Source organism: Falco naumanni, chromosome 19, assembly GCF_017639655.2.
Source record: "Falco naumanni isolate bFalNau1 chromosome 19, bFalNau1.pat, whole genome shotgun sequence".
Taxonomy (NCBI): Eukaryota; Metazoa; Chordata; class Aves; order Falconiformes; family Falconidae; genus Falco; species Falco naumanni.
Window position 1 is genome coordinate 4,890,184 of NC_054072.1, and position 15,236 is coordinate 4,905,419.

At 40.4% G+C, this 15,236-nt stretch overlaps 1 protein-coding gene across 3 annotated transcripts in view; it reads left to right on the plus strand.

The window, feature by feature from the left end:
- The window catches only part of UNC5D (unc-5 netrin receptor D), a 166,359-nt gene that overhangs the window by 122,056 nt on the left and 29,067 nt on the right, over positions 1-15,236 (plus strand). The window contains exons 8-12 of one of the 3 annotated variants that reach the window (XM_040618182.1): positions 1,818-1,850; positions 6,145-6,162; positions 7,976-8,161; positions 10,217-10,594; positions 11,935-12,019. In XM_040618182.1, coding sequence (XP_040474116.1) covers positions 1,818-1,850; positions 6,145-6,162; positions 7,976-8,161; positions 10,217-10,594; positions 11,935-12,019 — 700 coding nt within the window. The remainder of the gene's footprint in view (positions 1-1,817; positions 1,851-6,144; positions 6,163-7,975; positions 8,162-10,216; positions 10,595-11,934; positions 12,020-15,236) is intronic. The other 2 variants (XM_040618180.1, XM_040618181.1) reach the window with 2 other exon arrangements.

Below are 15,236 nucleotides of genomic sequence, written 5' to 3' on the forward strand. Positions count from 1 at the left end.
AATGTAATACACCAGGATGGAAAGCTAAGGCCTGATTCTGAGCTAGCAGAAAAAGTACTAATCATTAGCTTGAATTTTCAAATTTGGAGACAGTAAATGGCATGGTGATAAAACAGGGTCTACTCTCAGGTTCTTTATTCCCAAATCATAATAATGTACTAGGTTCTTGCTTATTTGCTCTTCCATCGTTTATTCCCTACCAGTAATCTCGGTAGTACTCTTTTTCCATGGTGGATTTCTCTCTGTCTTGCAGAGGTGAAAGCTTTTTCTTTGCTTAATAAAAGAGAGGGGTTTGTAGAGGTTTTTGTTTTACTTTTATCTCCTTGCTTTAAAGTTATTTTGTAATAACTTCAAAACCTATTGATTTCTTTTTCCAGTGCCCCCAAAAGAAACAAACAAGTAGGCCAGAAGCAGATGAACTATAAATATGTTTTTACTAATGCATCATAAATCACAAATAATTTTGTTTTCCATTTTTCAACCAGCCGTGACACTGAATATTGCCCAGAGGCTGCTGGATCTGGCAATGCCGCCGGTTTATGTGGCGAACACGTTTCAATCCTGTTGCAGTTTTCTGTAGATAGCACTATGTCAGCAGCATGGAAGTGTCTGTTTCCACTGCAGAGCTCAAGTCTGACACTATTGGTGTTTATGTACATAATTTCCTAGCAGAAATAAAAACCACCTCAAGAAGAACCCTCCCTGCACACACCCCGCCAGAGGTAGCCAGTACCAGCTCCTTCGTACATTAAGAAATCCAAAAGATAAATCAGGGAACAGCTCAAAGGGATTTTCGTTACAATTGATATAGTCTATCTGCTTAAGGATTTATATTCTGCATTTTATTCTGTCTAATAGACTAGTATAATTCTGCCGAACTGCTAGCCTTTGTCGAATTTTATAGAAATAAGTTACGTGTTGTGTTGTTTTCTTCAGACCACCTTTCACCGAACGGCGCTGGGAAGTTCCCAGTCAGGCTGCTCACGCCTGAGCCTGAGCCGCCAGCGCGGGGGGTAGCGGGGAGCAGCGGGGGGGCAGCCCCGCTCGGACCCTGGGTTCATGTGCAGGGTCTCGGGCACGGCAGGCATGTTCCCCCGGGACCGTGGGGCCAACAGGCGCGGAGAGTGGCTCGTTACCTGGAGCCTGCGCGGGCCCGCTGCGGGGCTGCACCAGCCCCAGCTCCCCTTGGCTACGGGAGGGGCTTTTTCAGGTACCGGGTTATAACGATAACCCCAATGCTTATTGCAGGGGAGACAGAGAAGCATCATTTTTGAGAGATGCACTACTGTAGAAAAACTATTTAATAATATATTTGTGTATCTATCATAGTATATTGATGCTGTACATTCTTTATATGCACACACATATGTCATTATTGGTGTACATTTAGATACATAGATGTGAATATATAGTACATTTTCATATTTTATAAATTACTTTTTAAGTGTCCTTTCCGTATATCTATCTTACAAAGAAATAATTAATTCCTAACTGTCAAGTGATCCACTTCAAAGTATTGTCCTTATTGCTGAGATGTATAATATTCTAAATAGAAGTGTCCAACAAAGCTAACAAATACTTGAATTAACCAAGTGAGAAATTACTGCAAAGAAGCATCCTGAAAGAGATTTAGGGGGGCAAAAAAAAGATGAAGGGGAAAAATATGGACAACATAAAATATTCATATTGTCAGCAAACAAGGAGAAAATGTTTCATTTATAGAGCTAGACAGAAGCGATATGGGAAATAGATATGCTCCATGTAAATTTATTAAGTGCAACTCTCTCTCTCTCTCTTTCTCTCTTTCTCTCTCTCAGATAAAAAACCTCTTCATGAAATAAAATCCCACAGTAAGTTCGTTTGGTTTTTTTTTCTCTTGTAAATATGATTTTTCTCATCTTCTCTGCCATTCTGTTTTATTTGTTTAGGAGATAAATAAAACCGAAGGTTATATGAAAGGCTTTCACATCTACTGAAAGCATCTTCATAGCAACTTTGTGATCGTAAGTTTTAGACTAAAAATAGAAAAGTGACCATTCTTTAGTAATTTGTGTCTGACTGGGAGCCCTTTCTACAGGCATGCTTACCTTGAAATTGATCTCTTGAGAACCTGTAATTAGAAAAAAAGAATATAATATAGGAGTTTGGCTTTCTTGGTTCAAATCTGTTTCCAGGACTAGCTCGCTCTGATCTTGTTCAGCTCACATTGGCCTCCATTTATCAACGGGTAAAGGGTGTTTCTATTCTTTTACCCTGTAAAGAGCATATAGTTATTGGTTTTATCCTTTATTTATTGGTTGGGGGGGGCTTCTATCCTGCATTCTTTGTTTCTTAGTCTTAGATTGATTTCAGTGGAATTTTAGCTTAGAGCAGCACATTTGGAGTGAACTAACTAACTGAAAGATTTTGGGTTTTGTTTAAAAAAAAAGACAATCTCATCAAAACCACAATTTCTGTGAGGCCTTTCTGTTTTAAAGCAAAGACATTGCTTTTTTTTTTTCCATAAACAGTACACAAAGTTTTGAGGATTTGAGGATTTTTGACTCTTTGGCTTAATTCCTTTGAAGGACTTAAAACAAGAATCCACCTGTACTGAGAAGTAATGCATGCAATTGGTTGTATCGTCTTTGAAGACAGAATCTCCTATTATGTATTATAAAATATGTAGGGTTTAAGTCATACTCCTCCAGGATATAGGGGCATACGGTGATCAGATTATTTGAAATTTTATGGAACTTGGGCCCTCAATCATTAGAAAAACATTTGGAGATCCTAATCTGAACTGTATTTCCTTAGAGTTCACACGCTGCAGGCTGCAGCGTCAAACCGCTCTGCAGCAGAATTTCGTACTGGCTCGGAGGGAGCCTGGCTGGTTATCAGATCCCAGCGACCTCCGCTCTCTGTAAAGGCTCGTAAAGGAACTGGTCAGGTTGAAATCCGTGTAATCCACAGACAACTCCATAACTAGTTACAAAGGAACGTAACCAAATTGCAGCGAATTTGGGATGCAATTAAAATAGTAATTGTAGAGGAGCATAGTTATTGTCCCAGGTGGCTACAGCTCTTGGTGAGTGAAACGCACGTGACTTTTTAGAGGCTCTCGGCTCTGAAACGGTGTAGTCATGTAGGTGCATGTTAACCACCCATTAACAGCTACAAACGCACAGAACGCTTGCATGAGAGTATTTGTCCTTTACATTTCCAGTTCTTAAGTATTTCTAAGGATAGACAGAATCAAATGTAAATACTCAAAAAGGTGCTGTGGCCGTCTTGCCTGCTTAAGCGTTTTTAATTTTGTCTTGTCTTTGTCTTACTGGAATCATCCCTAACTGGTCACATACAACTGGTGTGTGTCATAACTTAGCTCAGGCAATTGGTATCGTTTAGTTTATCTGTGCAGTTTCCATTTAATTAGAGAATCTTGAAAAAGTATCAGTCAAATCGCTTTATTTTCTGATTTATTAAAAAAGTAACTTTATTGGGATTGATTTAAGCATATGAGATACCTAGGAGAATTAAAGGGTTTCTTTATAACTGTGGGGCTAGAAACATATAATACAGCTTGTTGCTGCTCAGCAAGACAGGAACTTAGTTTAAGACTGCATGAATCATCGCTGATGCAAAATCAAAGTCAATTATGACGATAATTGAGAAACAGCCTGTTCTACTAAATAACCTCTTACGTGATTCCCTGACTTTTGATCCTTGTTCTCAAAGACTGGCGATATGAAGAAATGGACTTCAAGTTGCTAAGGGGTACCGAAAGTGAGAGTGACAGGGACATGGGGGAGGATGGGAAGCTGGAAAAATCTTTCAAATCTCCGAGCAAACTCTGATGGCAGATGGGGGGAAATGTATGCCCTGCATAGCTCCTGGAAAGCACTTATTGTAAATGAGATAATTTAATCAATTATGTTTCCTAATGTACTAAACCAAATGTTTCATTTTCTGCTCCTGCACATCTTAAATTATCTTCAGGTGCTTTATGAAACTTAATCATAGTTAATAGAAACTTCATTACCATCAAATGTGCTTTCAATAAATGTTGTGTAACAGTGTCAGGAGGTGGAGTGAAATATAGGCTACAGTTACCACAAACACGTATCCTGTAACTGAAATGTATAAAAATCGTAGTGCTTTATGAGAGTCCCTACCTCCTCTGGGCTGGGAGGATACAGTTCATTAAATAGTAATTGGTTGACTATAAATGTTTTCTTTTTTAGTTTGTTTGTTTTTCACTTTGTTCCCTTCTGGGAAAAAATAAAAGCAGAAAATTACCCCGTTCTCCAAATCTGCCATGCTTTTCTTACTTTCTTTTAGTCTTCCATAAAAGGAATTATCCATAAGAAAAGACAGAAAGGTGACAAGATTAAAATTACTTCAAAAAACCCAGTATTTGCTTCTAAAGAAATACTAACATCCTAAAAAAAATGCAAGTCCACTTTCTTAAGCAGTTGTATTCCATAGGCACAATTCAAAGGAAAAGGAACACCATGTCACTCTTGTTTTACTCTTTTAAAATAAAGCTATTTAAAAATCTCCTGAATTCTGAAAAGGATATCCTTTTCCTCTCAAATAGTTACTTTGGGTTTGTGGGCAATTTTTTTCCCCGTGCAATGGAATAGTTATGGGAGCACTTGAATAACTCTTCCAGTTCTTCTAGGAAACAGAACAATGACCGTTTTATTAAAGATAATTTGGAAAGAATTACTGTAAGAGTTTTTAATAATACAATTTATAGAAAAGTGTCAAATTCAAGTTCTAGGGATACTTAAGTGTAGTCACTGAAAACAAAATTCTCTCCAGAAAAATTTTGCTTGAGTTGGACTGTTCTCATTTTTTAAAATTCTGTATTCTTGCTCTCATCTCGTACCCCTGTGTGCAAGTGTTGTACATTTGTAAAAGTATGAAACTTAAATTACCTGACACCTGAAGCAATTGAAAAGAAGAAGCTAAACTATTTAAGCAGATTTAGAGTAATACATTGCAGTTACAGGTGAGAACTTGAGGTGTGTTTTATGTTCTGGTTTTGATAGGGAAAGATCAACTCCTATATTTCCTACCTGTTGCCACTATGCAGTAATTTTTTACTGAAAGGTTATTTCTGCATGTTTCAGACTTCATAATTTATTTTCTGAGGAAGGTAGAAGAGGTAATTCAAATTTGCAGCACTTTTCTGTTTTAAAGTAGTGATCAAAATGGAAGACCTAAAGGTGGTTTATGGTGAAGTAACTATCAGCTCACTACGGCCCTCTGGAAAGGAGAAGAACCCACTTGCTCTTAGGTTTCCTCTACCACCAGAGATACAGAACATTCCTCCTCTTGGCTTACTCATTGTACTAATTACCCACAAAAATTAAGTTAACAGCAGAGTTTGATAATTGATTCCCTGTAACAACGATATAGCTTGGGAACAGACAATTGGAAGAAAGAGAAATGCCATTAATGTCTGTACTTTTCCTTCTGCACCTGATCCGAGAGTAGGCTGGAGGGAGCCCCATGTGCCAGAGGCCCTTGGGCAGCGGGGCGGGTTGTCCCAGGCTGGTGGTGGCACGGCCCGTCCACCTGCCTGGCCTGTCTTTGCGTTTGCTTCTTCCATCTGGCGTGGGAGAACATGGGCATCTCCCACGGTTGGTCTAGTGCATTTACATTGTCAGCTACTGGCGTGCTTTGTAGAATTCCTAAATCTGAACCTCAAATGCTTGCAATTCTCTTTACAACATTTTTCAAGGGGGCATCTCATGGAAAAATCAGGGGGGGAAGCTTCAGAAAGTCTTTTTCTCTAGTAATTTTAGTAGAACTGTGCGGCAATCGTAATGTTCTAAGAAGTTGGATAAGAGCTACTTACAAGTGTATTCTATTGTGATTACTTGTGACATGCCACAGAAGATGGATTTCTTCTGAAAGCTGGTATTTGCATGGAAACTTTGTGATTTATTTTTTTCTCTCCTTCTCAGCACATCCTAAACATGTTAAAAATGGAAAACTTTTGCAGTATGAGGTTATTTGAAAATTCAACAGAATTTTGTAGAAGTATTTTCTGGGCTAAACAGCGGTTCTAGCATAGATTTCAAAATGTCTTTTTGGGGTTGAATGTGGTGTTGGAGTGTTGTTGTATTTGGGGTTGACTGGGAGTGGTTAGAGAATGGGGATGGAAAGGGTGTTTTCTATTAGGGATGTTTGAGCCAAACTGTTTATTTTAATTTTGATTCAACTGCCCAACTCCAAAAAAAAAAAAAAAAAAAAAAAAAAAAAAAAAAACCACACAACAAAAACCAGTGACATTGCCTTATTCTCAGCAAATCTCCCATGTGCTCCAGCCCACTTAAAGCACTGTTTACACGCTGGGTTTCCTCGTCGCCGCAATTCATACGGCATCTCGCTCCTGTCAGAGCAGTTGGTACTCGGCCACCGCCGCTGGCAGCCCGCACGCCCTCCTGGGCAGTTCAGCTGCTGGGATTGTTACTTGCCAGACATCTCATTTACGTAAGAAACTGGTGAGCCAGGAAAATTAGCTTTTCTGATGCTGCCCATAGGTACTCATTTCTTTCATCTCAATGGTCTGAAGTTTCACGTTCATTTTAAAAATTCAGCTAAAATTAAGTTATCTGAAATTCTGCAGAAAAACATACGCACAACAGAAGCCTCCTCTCAAATACTAATTAAGTAATTTCAGTAATTGGCTATTTATTAAATGCCGAATTTAACTTCTTACCCTGTTTCTGTACATTGCAGTTTATTTACCGATATTGAGTAGTCTGGATTTCCTAGTTATTTTTTGTCACTGTCATTCATTATAAATAAATGCACTCTCTGTACCAAGTGCTTCTCACTTGACAGCAGAAGCACCGCATAGTAGGATAACAGATGATGTATAGGGTGAGTACATGATTATCTCTTCCTCTAAACTGGAGGTTGGCATTAAGGGAACTATCTAAGGACCCACTAAGTGTACTTGCCAAGTAATTTAATTTCATGGTACGTGGTCCCAAGTCCCTGAAGATCTAGAATAGCAGGACTGGATAATTCAATTACATAATATTGCAGGTTTCATTTGGATTCATTCTTTCAAAGCAATGAATTCTTTTTCTCTGCTGTAAAAGTCTGAAGTCTTGGAAAACTGGGTTGTAAGCTTAATGCATGCATGGGTGCAGTCACGGGGAAGGTTTGGTTTCCAACCTGTTTTTAAAGACTGAAGATGCTTGAGGAGTCTGAGAAAGTACATGGGATCTAATCGGCCCCTCTCTGAGCGGAGAGGATGGACTGTTTCTTCTTATACTAAAGCTCACACAGAAAATAAAGAGGGGGGCATGGAAACCTTCACTACGATTTTTTCAGGGGATTCATGGTCTCCTGGATTTAGCTCCAGAATTTAGACTTAAACCTTGCATGTCCCTGGAAGCCGGCAATAGCTGAGACTTGTGCCGATAGCCAAAGCAGCCCTCCCTAGCGGCAGTTGTCCCATGTCCTCCCTTTAAGGGACCGTGACGATCTCCACCAGGCTGGAATGGGAAACGATGGCGCATCTCTGCAAGGAGCCCGAGCTAGCAGGGTGTGCTGCTGAGACAGAAGGCGGTTCAGTGGCAAGTGCTCTGCTCCTGACTGCTACCAGTCCAACTCCCCCATTTAAAAAAAAAAAACCAAAACAAAACCAAAAAAAAACCACCACCACCACCACCCCCCCAAAAAAACCCAAACAAAAAACAAACAACTGTAAAGACCGTGATGCAATCCCTGAAACAACGTATGCTCGCCCGTACGGAGTGATGCAGCAGGAAATTTGCTCATGCTTTCAGTGCTTGCTTTTCAGTGTTCCTTTGTGCTCCACTATCCTGCTGTGATCTGCTCCACATTTCTGTTCCAAGCGTTACTTCCCTGGCCACATCTGGAGCCTCATACAATCACCTCTGCTCACGGCCAGCCAGAACGGCCTCGTGAGCGCTGCTGACGTGGTACCCGCTCTCTCTCCTTTCAGATATTGAGACCGCCAGTGACATTGCCCTGTACTCCGGCCTGGGAGCAGCAGTCATTGCTGTGGCTGTGCTGGTGGTTGGCGTCACCCTTTACAGACGGAGTCAGAGTGAGTACGGCGTCGATGTGATTGATTCATCTGCACTGACAGGAGGCTTCCAGACATTTAATTTTAAAACAGTCAGACAAGGTTAGTGTTGTGATTTCATTTTCTTCTCTCCAGAGCTCCTACTGCCCAGAGATACTGAGCCCCTGCTCTGCCTGGCGGTGGGAAGGCATCGCGGCTTATTGCTGAGCAGATGCGTTGGCAGCCAGGGAAGGGGCAGCCGCAGCGCACGGAGCACGATCTGGTGGTTAGAGCTGTCTCGTACTGTCTCTGCTACTGATCTCTCATGGCAACTTGGACAAACACATAATCTTTCCTGACCACACTCTAAGTGCTTTAGAAATACTGTCACTAGCTTCTTCCACGCTGACATTTGTGACTTAGAAAAAGCTCAACCAAATTCAAAGAAACCCAGAGCGCATGCCTGTAGTTCCTTCCTATTCAGTTACAGATCTCCTATTTTCTTTGCTGCAGTAAAAGTGATTAGTTTTTAACTGTTAATTTGACAAACACAACTTTTAAGTATTTTTATAAGCTGCTGTTAGCGTGCAAACACCCGCGTTCTGAGGTCTGTGGGAAATAAATGTGTGTAAATGTGTATTGATTTTTTTTTTAAAAAAAAACAAACCCAAACTTCAAAAAGTCACAATACAATAAAATATGGAAGAAATAATTATTTTTAATAAAAGCAGCACTCAGATGTTTTCTGGAATATTATTTCCTTTGGTCAGAAAGGTGGGGAGGGATACAAATGTTGATTACCTTTAAATGATACGTCTCTTTAATCCTGTACTGACATTCTAACATAGAGACCTGCCTTACTGTGAGTGGATGGGTGTGTTGGTGGAGTGTGGAAGTATCCCCATGTCTCTTCTCTCTTCAGAGAAGTAAAATATGTTGCAGAGTTTGTTTTGTGCAAGTTTTTTGTTGTTGTTGTTTTGACAGTGACTTTATTTTCTGGGAGACGTTCCTTGCCAGGAATAAGTTGCAAGAAATTGGAAAAAGGGCTTGGTAGACAAGGATGTTCGAAGGATGTTTACTCATTCATTTAAAAATCTAAGCCTTCAATCGGAGTCATGTAATTCTCAATGACTGCCTCAAATAGCAACTTTTTCCTTTGCTGTTCAGTTTGCCTTGAAAGTCTTGTTTTGAGTCTGGAGAATTGTTTGTTTGACTTAATGGTTCAAAAACGTTAGTTCTGGATGCTCTGAAAATGCCTGAGCAGGCTAACTTCTCTCATGCCAGGATGCTGTTAGCTCAGTTTCACTCACTTTGGGTTCTCTGTCTGTGGGTTTTCTAAGTAAAAGCATTTGTAAACAAAACAATTCAGCTGAAAAAAGGCCATTTCTCTGTTCAGTTTGCTGAGAAAAGAGAGCACAATCCTGACATATGAACAACGGATTAGTGTGACCCAAATTTTGTTCTTCAGAGAAGTATATTTATAATGTTAGCAACCCAGCCTGCAGTCCCTTAAAGTGATCAGATTTTCAAGGATACAGCACAGATAATTTCCAGAAAATTAGTTACTTCAGAAAGCTTTTATTTACTAAGAACCAAACAAACAAAACTAACACCACCAAAAAAAAAAAAAAACCAACCACAAAAACAAACAAAAAAAAGGTCAAACCAGCTAAAGGATTCAGGCCTTAAATCTGATATCCATTCCTTTGTTTTTTTTAGAGTGTTTTCTGAGCTAAAATGCTCCAAAATGGATAATTTTTCCTACATCATTCTTGTCCCACTTTCTTTTCAAGCCGGTTTCCCTCAGGCACGAAGCTATGGTTTTGTGTAAGCTCAAGGAAAGTCTGCAGGAAGACATGTATTCACCCAATGTGTTTTAATGTTAAAAAAAAAAAAAAAAAAGGCATACACACAAACCTGAGTCCAAAACAAAAAGCAAGTTCATTCCTGGATTCGTGCACTCTGGAGTTGCCTGAAGTGTGAAAACATAGTGATCAAGTACCCGTTAGTTCTAGAGCATCATTTCATCCATTTTTTCAACATTGCCTTCTGTGATTTTGAGCCCTGAGCTATCAGGAAGAGCAAGTCAAAAAGAAGACGGTGCAGAGGTCAGAAAGAGATTTCTGATTTAATATCTCAGTGCCGTAACTGACGCCCTGATCTGCTTCGTTCTGCCAGGTAACTCCCTGCTTTTGAACTCCTCCATGCAGCCTGACCTGACCGTGAGCAGAACGTACAGCGGGCCCATCTGCCTGCAGGATCCCATGGACAAGGAGCTGATGACAGAGTCTTCACTGTTCAACCCACTGTCAGACATCAAAGTCAAAGTTCAGAGTTCATTCATGGTGTCCCTAGGGGTGACAGAGAGGGCTGAGTATCATGGAAAGGCGCATTCTGGAACTTTTCCTCATGGGAATAATAGAGCTTTTGGTACGATACAGGCTAGAAACAAGGCGACGTATATTCAGAACCTGTCTTCTATTTCAACAACAAGTGAGCTGAAGACAACTGCCATTTTTGGACACCTGGGTGGCCGTTTAGTGGTTCCAAACACAGGTGGGTAGATCCTTTCTCATTAAAAGCATATAAAATAATTCTAGATTAAACTTATCTTTTCTGATGTAGTGTTCTATAAGTTTTTTTTAAAAAAGGGGGGGGGGGGGGGGTAGGGGGGAGAAAAAATAGGTCTCCCGTAATACAAATTTTGGGAAGTAGAGCATGTTGCCCACACAGGAGATGACTGATCAGAAGAAAGCTTGGGATGAGTAGTAAAGAGGCATTATGCCTATTTGAACTGTTATAAATTGCTGCCTCTCTTGATGTCTTCAGCATGAAAGTCATATTAATCAAAGCTTTTGCTTACTTGGATCCTGATCCAAAAGAAGGGCTCCCCAGGAAGGAGGTTGATATTGGATCAGCATCTTATATAATGGGGTCATATTCAAAGCAGAATCTACATGCATCAACATCTGACTGCGTTAACATTGTCAGACTTCATTATGTTACTGAAGTCTGCAGCATCTAACAAACAGACGTCTCTGGAGAATAGCTTCCGCTCTCCGTGAAAACTCTGGTGTGGCTCTCATTAGCATTTACTCCTGGCTTTCTGGTTTTCTCTTTCTTTTAGCTTAATAGCTTGACAGATTTCCATAGTGGGGCACTTCAAAGTCAACTGGCATTTCAAGATTGGGCTATGCACTGAAACATCACAGCAGAGAAGCTCAATTTGCATTCTGTAAGAAGTAGAGTTTGTTTTGCGACTTCAGAGTTTCGGGAGAGATATTTTAGACTTAAGAAATTGTTTGTTAAATTAGCCGAAAACATACGGCATGAAATTAGAATCAAATAAAAGATGTTAAAATCATAGTCCTGCAGGATATTGCACTACATTACTATGTTCATATCACGCTAAATAAAATTCCTGATGTCGGATACTTTTGCTGGGAGCCTTAACTAAGCAGCTGATGTTACCTTTTGTTTCCATACATTATTCCTTTTTGTGCAAGTGGTGAAGTAGACAAAGAAGTCTGCCTGTACCCAAGGACGAAGAGAAGCCTTCAGTAACATCTCGACTATGAATCCAGTGTCATTTAGGGACACAAAAGAATGGGAAGTAACCGCTTAAGAGCTCTGTTGGAGCAAGAAGTTTTTAGGCTTATGAATCTATAGAATTCCAGGCTCTAAGACAGTTAAATGTTAATAACTATTTGGACCATATTAATAACCTTTTTTCCTCTCATCTGATAACGTTGTAGTCAGAAACACTATTTCAGAGGAGCGTTCTTCTGCTCTAGTAGATGGCCTTTCTGGGTCTTGTAAATCAGAGGCCAGTTGCGCATTGTTCTTGACACCTAGTGCCTTTCCCAAAGGTAAGTTCTGCCTTTGCTCTTTTGTAGGAGTCAGTTTGCTGATACCACATGGAGCAATTCCTGAAGAGAGTTCGTGGGAAATCTACCTTGCCATCACTCAAAAGGAGTCCAGGTGAGGACATAAAACCACACACACATGTGTGCGCGATCTGTGGAACTGCCTCATTTAATGAATTTCTTGCCAACACTGTCTAAAGCATGGAATGTGCAAGAGTCACTCCATCTTCCCTGTTACTGGTTGTGACCACACTGTTGAGACATGCTCGATCTGTATAAATGACAGCACAAATGATCTTTGTGTGATGCTTTTGTGAAATCGCATGGAATTATTGCATATGCTGTTAAAGGGTGGGATACCTCAAGGAGACCGACGTAGAAGTGCTAAATACTGAGTCAATGATTTTATCATTTTTGATTTGCAGACTTATGTCACAAGTGTACCAACAGCACAGGTGCCTTCATTAATTACTTAGAACCTTTGGGTCTATAGACTCTCATAATATGCAGGCAGGAGGTTAAAATGCACTATCCAGGTCATCGCTTTGAATGACCCTATGGTCTGCAAGTACTGAATTGTTGTTACATCATGACAGATGTTTGGTAGCCTAGATGATGTGTGTAAGTGAATGCTCAGGACCATTTCTAAAAATATTTTGTTTTATAAATCTGTTCCCCCAGCTGGATTTGCCAGCACCAGCAGCTGTAAGCAGAAATTAAACTGTACTTTTATCCTCAGGGTATTTTCAACATTGCATCTAGTGGGGCAGGAAGGTGATGTTTGAAATACTGGTGGTCTTCCATAAATAGACAAGTTAATATTCACTGATGTTCGCAAGGTTTCAGCTCTGTCATATTTATTTCAAAGACAAGAAGGAAAAAAGAAACAAAGAGAACAACTATGGTTTGGCAAATGGAGGTCATAGGGGTGGCTTTTTATATGTTGGTGCATTATGTATGTTGCAAATGTCTGTCGTACAAAAGAATCCTAGCTCATCTCTAGATGCTTTTAAAACTTTCAAAAATGTTCTGTTAGATGCAGGGCACTAAATTCTGTTGCCAGCTGCACAAGTGGGTATTGTCATCGGTTCCACTGTAATCACTTCAGGCTGCCTTCATTCTGCATGGGAAAGACAATGGGATTTGGCTCAAAGTCACTTGCTTTAGGGTGGATCTTCCCCTTTATTTTTATGACTAAACGTGGCCAGAGAAAGAGATGAGTTTAGTAGATTTTGATAGCTGTTTCCATAAAAAGACTTCCTAGTGGCTTTAATTTTCAGACAACATGGATTATAAAGAACCACAGTGCTCTGCGCTCCCTGTGTCTTTGAGCCCGACAGACCACCCAGCAGCAGAGCCCAGGCTCGGCTCTCTGTGCCTGCTTGGTTCATTTGCTTTCAGCTGCAAACTGATCAAACCCTACAAGAGAGTAGAATTAAAAAAGTGGTATGTAATTGAGTATAATCCAGCAAATTAAGAGAGCGTGTTCAGGCTGAGCGTAGCGTGCTCACTAGACTAATACCTGGATTCAGAGGGAACGTAAAGCTTATGAAATGCTAGACATAGTCTTGAGCCGTCAAGGTTGGTTGAACATATTCTTCATTTTTAGACCTATGGTTGCTTTTTTTTTCCCTAAGACAATTTTTTTTTTTGGTGGTGTTTTGTTTTTTTTCATGAGGTGAAAGCATGTGTTATTTAGTTTCATATGTAAGTTTACTCTGAAGTGAAGACTTTAGAGAACTATTGCATTTGGTTCTTGGCAAGTTCCCTGTGAATTTGAGGGACCTGAGAGATACTCAGGTTGCACTACTCTCTTAAGAGGCGAGGTGAAAAGGACTAGAAGAGCTTGGGGTGAAAAGTGCAACCTTTTGTTGACTGAATCGTGCGTCTAGTTGCTGGACTGAGATGCAGGACTGGCCAGCAGTGCCAATACTGGGTCAGGATGCCTCAAGTTGCACAGGAAGAACTAAAAGGGATTTGAAGTAACCTCTTAAACATCTTGTCTGAAATTACAGTAGTAGAAGAACAGGGAAGAAAAACAGAAACGTGATCCCAAGTTACTGTCTAGACACTAGCAATACTTAAGATACCTCTCGAATTACTACACCTTTTAGTGTTATTAATGACTAGTCGTGCTGTCTGCATCAAACCTCCACCTGCTGTTTTAAGTACTTGTCCCAGTCCCTCTCCCCACGCAAGCATCTGAGTTCAGACAACACAACAGAACCCCTCTATCAGTCTGGTTTGCCCCCCTTTCCTGCCTGTGTTTTCCAGGAATTTCTGTCCTTCTGCAGGTAAAATACAGGTAAAATAAGGTAAAATAAGGTAAAATACAGGTAAATACACCCTGCCTTTTAGCTTCTCAGTGAGGTATGCTCAGGAAAGCCAGCCACAGTCATTCTGGCTTACGTACTTTGTTCAGGTATATTCCCTCCCCACGCTGCCCCAGCTTAAGGAACCTTGATGTTGCCTTTGAAATTATAAGTGTCAGCAAACATAGAACATTTAGAAACCTTTTTCTCAGCCTTTAAGTTGTGCCACTAGGCTGTGGTATGGATCACTTAAGACTTTGTTTTCATTACCACTAAGTATACTTCACCTTCTTGACCTGTTGTTTACATTGGGTTTTCATTTTGTGACTAAGTAGAGTCAGTCGAGTGCCTGGACGAGGCTTCTCAGGAATGTACTCACACTGCAGGCAGCAGAAACTGCAATTTACATCTTTTTTACAGCACTGCTCACCTTGGCATCCCTCCCTTTTCTGTGCTAGATAGAGCTCTACTGCAGCAGGTAAGCCTCAAAGGCTAAACAAAACTTCTCTACTCACTAAAGGTATGTAAGAATGGGTTTAAAGACAAAAATTATTAAAGGCAGAGTCTGTCCCCTTTGAAACCTATAGGAACATCTCGGTACCTGATCAGCTTCTGAAGCAGGAGGGTGTTCTTTGTCTTTAAACTGTCACGTACTACTACTCTTCCACACTTCCGAATGACCACGTTTCAGCCATGGACAAATTAATCTCTCTGCTGCCCTTCTCTGGGGGATAAATGACTGCTAAATCTTTTGAGGTTATCAGATGACAAGTGACAGGGATAGTCAAACTTTACTTAATTGAAATAAGCTACTGAAATGCACTCTGCAGTCCCCCTTTTTCAGTTGCCACAAGTCAGTTGGTGCATCTTGTGTGCATCTCTGCATCTTGTGTGCATCCCTGCAAGTACAAGACCATGTCTTCACCTAGTGAAAAGTTAAACTCGCTGAGAACGTGCTATGTGCAGGTTCTGTGACAGGGCTCGTTAATTCTGTAATGCAGCTTTGTTCCACTGAGGCTT